The 5,587-nt window shown below is 41.0% G+C and overlaps 1 protein-coding gene across 1 annotated transcript in view; it reads right to left on the reverse strand.

The window, feature by feature from the left end:
* Nucleotides 1-5,587, reverse strand: part of rnf208 (ring finger protein 208) — a gene marked incomplete in the record, with an annotated part of 11,321 nt that overhangs the window by 459 nt on the left and 5,275 nt on the right. Inside the window, 1 exon segment of the mRNA XM_035667471.1 lies at nt 1-1,423. Within this exon segment, the coding sequence (XP_035523364.1) occupies nt 1-382 (382 nt within the window).

Below are 5,587 nucleotides of genomic sequence, written 5' to 3' on the forward strand. Positions count from 1 at the left end.
AAGAAGTGGAGGAGGAGGTGGAGGAGGAGCGCAGCACATACTGGTTTACTATCACGTCTTCCATCTTGTAGTGGAACTGGTGGTAGCAGATCTCGTTGGCACTGGTTTTGCGCTGCGCCAGGAAGCTCTGCTCCCTGCGCGTCACGGGGGCCGCCGGGGACACCATAGGCCGGGGGGACCCTGCAATGTCCAGGGTCAGGTCGCTGCAGGCCTGGTTGACGATGATTTCGCCTTCGCCTCCGCCGTCCCACGCCACTCTTGGGGGCGGGGCATAGCGCGGCTGGGTGACGGGCACAGGGCACTCCCTGGGGAACTTCTCCGACTGGATGATCTTGACGGTGTCCATGGGGATGGTGACGGGCTGACGTCTGAGGCAGGACATTCGCACGTTTTTTGGAGGTGGAAGAGAAAGGGGCTGTGGCTCTTATCAGTGCTGGACAACCCTGCCTGGTTCTGGGCAAGGGGAAAAAAAGTGGGCTCTGTCTCTGGAGTCAGCCATTCGAGGGGACATGGGGACGGATGGTTGCCTCCATGTTTCCCTCAGAGATCCCCCCCTTCTGGTGGGCGCTACTGTCAGCCTGAGTCTTTGTGAGGGGAAGACAGATAGAGGAGCTCAGCCAGAGCACCGCAATCCGAAGCTCTTATTCTGTCACCGCTGATATGTACAGATGATTTAACAGTCCAGCTTACAGTGTTTGACCAGTGTTGACTACTTAAAGGTAGTTTTTGTTGTTTCTAATCAATGATGCTGATGTTCCTGTGCTGTCTCTGATGGCTATTTGCAGAATATTCACACACAAGGACAGTTTAGTACTTTAGCACAAAGATATGTTCTCACTCAGTGATAACACCAATAAATAATCTCATATGCACACAGATGCTCACATATATACATACAGTACAGGTTGGTGGATTTCTGCATTCACAGAGTGGGGAAGGGGAGGGGTGGTTTCAGGCAGTTCAAGAGGTATTGTCTTAAACTATATCCTGTGGCCTGCCAAGGAAACTCTTGCCTTCTCAAACTAGCCCTTGCATGTGTTTCTTGCTTAAACACCCGCCTGACTTCCTGTTTTTGGCTGCGGGTGTTTGTTACACGTCAACTTGAGTGTGTGAGAAAGAAAGAATACGCTCCAGTCTTTCTCTCTGCTCTTGGTCCAGTTTGTTCAGGTGACCCTGTGTGACCCTCTAGGTGGCTTGTTGATAAGAAAGAGGGAGGTGTCCTATAATGCTCTGCTGGAATGACTCCTTCAAGCTCCAAGGCTCCTGAATTCCTCAGAGGTGGGAGTGAAGGTTTTATTTCGGACTTTCAGACAGTCCTCCCAGCTGAGCAGAAGATGTGATAACAGTCTGAAGGAAGCCTCTGTGCTTGTCTCCCCCTTTTTCAGTGTCTCAGACTTGTAACGGGTTCCTTTGGTCCAGCTACCTGTGAAAACATTAAAGAGATTTATAAAAATACATGAATCTGATAAACACACTATGTATAACATTTGGTGAATTAACAGTTGAACAGCAACAGGATAAATAGAACAAGTTTATTTAAAACATCAAAAATCATTTTCATTGTGTTTCATAGACAGAATATTGGGTGTGTATGATTGATTTGAATGTTTTAAAGTCTAATGTATCCCTATTAAGTTCATTTTCTTTTTATGTATCTGATGACAGAGGCTCATCAGATGAAGGATGGCTCATTCTGGGGAACAAAATACTGTCCCATTTCCTTCTGCATCTTGGCCCTTGCCCAGGTTTGTCTCTTTAAAGAGATAATTATCAAGTTGCCACACGCTCTTGGCCACAGCACAGAACGTACGCCTTTCTTTTGAATAACCACAATCAGCGAGCTACAAAGTCGGAAGATTATTTTGATATGTGGGGAACTTGGCATGTGAATTAGAAACAAGGCACACCTGTTGTATGTCCGATGAGTTTAACTCAGAACACACAAATAATTAGCTTTTTAGGGCAGCAGCTAATGATGATCTTCATTAGATGAATTTAGAATGAGTCTATATCAGATCCCAGAGCTGTTGTCTTTCAACGGCTCATTTAGTCAATTACAGGAACCCAGAGGTATACGCTACAAGTGTTTTTTTATTTAAGGAATTACTAATTAATTGGCGTACTTCTTTCCACAGATACAAGAGATGATTTTATATATACACTCAGTGTCCACTTTATTACCTGTACAGGTTAATGCAGTCTAATACAACTGTTCTGACACTTTTATGATATCTATAATCTTCAGTTTTGTTGAGGCTGTCATGTTTTAGCACTGAGGTCACAGTTAGTGATGGTGTGATACAGTCATATTAGGTGTTTCTATTTTTCTGTCCCCTCATTGTATGTAAATATGGAGAACAAAAAATTTGCAACACCTCTCTATATATAATGCAGTCCAGTACAACACTACCTTTAACCATAACCGTAGTAATACACTTATAATTGAATTCACACGTTTCTGACAATGTCACTAAAAGCTGAACATTATGAGCTGCCTAAAGACAGACGTTATGGCAGAGCTGTTGTATTAGACTGAATTCAATAGTACAGGTGTACCTAATAGTGAATAAATAATGTGGTACATGTGTTATGAACTTCTTTTATATATTAGAGCTTTTATCATTTTGTAGATTTTGTATGTATTAGCAGACTGGCTTGTTTTTTATTCAGTTGGTTTACTGGATAAATTCAGTTTAATCCCCTTTGTTACACTTTCACAGTCTGTGGAGAGAGTGGTGTGAAAAGCTTATACGCACAACTTTCACATTTAAAGACTGTTGAAAAGCTTAAAGCTTAGTCATAATAACATCAGTTATAGAAGGTCAACTTTCTTGTAAACTGCACAAATTGTGATACATGTTGTGGTCCTGCTTTTGTCATACTTCCTGCTGTCTTTCAGCTTCATCTTGCGAGTTGCGTCAGTTTGACTCGAACATGCGTGGGAACAGGTTACAATCCCCATTAAGGGTTTGTGTCATAATGTGTGTGGGTTTAAGTGTATGGATGAAAATGTTTAGTTTGACCAGAACAATAGCTGCCAAACGGCAGAAGAGGGAGGATGACACATTTATCATTCTGTGCACGGCTGTCAACAGCGATGATTCATTTGAGGAAAAAAAAGAAAACTGAGAAGAGGAGGTGACCTACATGGTGAGAAAGAGAGAGTGTGAGAGAAAGAGAGTAGAGGGAGCGCATCGCTGGTTCTGGTTTCTATTTATGGTTTGTTTATCTATGTACCTCTCAGTGGTTTCCTGCCCCCAACCCCTGCTGAAGATTCACACCGAATGAGAGAGGTGTACCTAACAGGCGGAAGTGCCTAACCCCATTATTTTCACGTGATGCAGCGACTCATGTTGGGCAAGCAGGCAGACGTTTTTCCTCTCCACTTTTATCCTTTCTCAATACATTTTGTTGACATATTTGTACACCCCACACTCAAATACAACGAGCTGTTAGCTAAAATCATTCACAACCTTAGCAAATGTGTTCCTCCAGCACTGCAGTGCTGCGATACTGCTCCTAAAATAGCCTCTGTGTCTGTCTCATCCTCCTGCAAACGCAGTGTGCATTCATACACAAGCTGGGTGTTTACAACAAAAATAAAACACTGTTATTTCCATCCAAACACCTTGATAGTGATATGTTTAGGAGGCGATGTTTGGCGCTTTTATAACATCTTTAAGCAAGACATTTTTGGGAAACAATCATCATGAATGTATGATGTCCTTATAGGTGCTGGCATTGACAGCAACATTTTTTTTTACAAAATCTTTAAAAGTGTTTTTCTTTAAAAAACAATTAATAGTAATTCAGCCTGTATGCTAAAAATCCAACTTTTTATGGCACTATATACTATATGGCAAATATATTCAAAATCACATAAGAATAATCAAATTGATATTCAATACAATGAACTATCATTTGAGACAAAACCCTTCACAAAAATGTAAAAGTAACCTTTAAGAATTAGCAGCTACTTTTGTTTTTAAGTTCAGATTGTTTGAATCATTCATTTAGACATTATGAAAAACAGTAGACATATGTTTGATCATATTGTCATAATTATGGCCAGATATTAAAATAAAATGTCTGTAACACTGTGTATCTAAAAAAGTACCACATGCTGGTTGAGCAGATTCTTAATCTTGTTTATTTATTCCAGACCAGATATTTACTGGTTTAAATAATAATAATATTGCCACTTTTTACAATATTAAGACAAAATTCCGCTTTATGTATTGAACACTGAATATTTGAGTTAAGTTTTTACTTATTTTGCTAAATAAAAAAGTGTCATGTAGAAAACCAACATATAAGATATCCAGAATGTTGCTATTAGTACCTGAACTCAGAAATAAAATCTGCATGTTTTGAATGAAATGATACTACAGTATGCTAGAGTGATGTTTCCCAGCTCCATACATGGTTATATGTGCATGAGTGTAATATTTTAAATTAGAGCTCAACCAATAAATCTGCTAATATTAGCTTATCGCAGATGTATCTGTATTGGTGTTTATATGGGCCAATAGGTAACACGAAATATGTCTGTGGTAATTCGGAAATGGTGTCAGTGTCAGAATAAAAACAAATTTAACGCATTCAAAAAAGTCTCATTACTTTATGTTCATGTAAAACAAACATGGAAACTATTAGCTGATACATAATATCAGTTAGGCTATTGTTAGAAATTCAAATAATCAGCTTCCCTTTTCACAGATATATGTCTAGACACATTTTGTGGATATAAACAGCTTGTGAAAACATGTCCGCCTGGTCGTGGCAGGGGTTGAGTTGATAAAGCATCCAGGCTGCACAAGGAGCCTTTGAGCCTGGGAGAGATGAAGCAGCTAAAATTACCCTCTAATTTGGTGACAGTGCTATGAAAAGGGCTGATAACTGATGCAGGCTGCCTGCTGATGGGCCAGCTTTGGCGCAGCCTCTTCCTAATCGACAGAGCCCTCTCCGGTTATGTAAGGAGCTCATCTCCGACCTAGCCACCATATTAACATGGTGCTGCAGCTCTCCCACAGTCTTGACATTGTGTGTGTATACATAGCTCTGGATCCCCTCCCTGCAGAGGAATTATTACACTAATGAAATCATGGCAGGCATTTGACCTCGTCATCCCAAGCAAGAGGAGGAAGAGGAGAGCTGACCACAGAGATGTCAGGAGTCTGTCTCAGCAGCAAATTCCTCAAACCAATAAACACACAGAGCTGCATACACAGTATGAAGTCACACACACATATCCTAGAACATTCTCGCCCTCAGACGACTCCCCGTCACGTACACGGCACCACCCTTTACATACCAGTGGACACACAAACAAACAGATAACAGATAGGATCCACTAAAAGGAATATTTTTAAATGTGTATATCATGCTAGATTTATCTCTGACTGATTAAACTGACACAAACCCACATCTGTCGAGAGAGAAACACACACACACAGCTCCAACCGCTCGCCTAGAACATTCCTATCCTCTCACACTCCCACTTTATTCCTTCATTACACACACACACACACACACACACACGCACACACACACACACTGTAGTTTATTTTAAATCAATCCCACATAC

This window comes from Morone saxatilis, unplaced genomic scaffold (assembly GCF_004916995.1).
Source record: "Morone saxatilis isolate NCDOM2014 unplaced genomic scaffold, NCSU_SB_2.0 Contig21, whole genome shotgun sequence".
NCBI classification, from domain to species: domain Eukaryota; kingdom Metazoa; phylum Chordata; class Actinopteri; family Moronidae; genus Morone; species Morone saxatilis.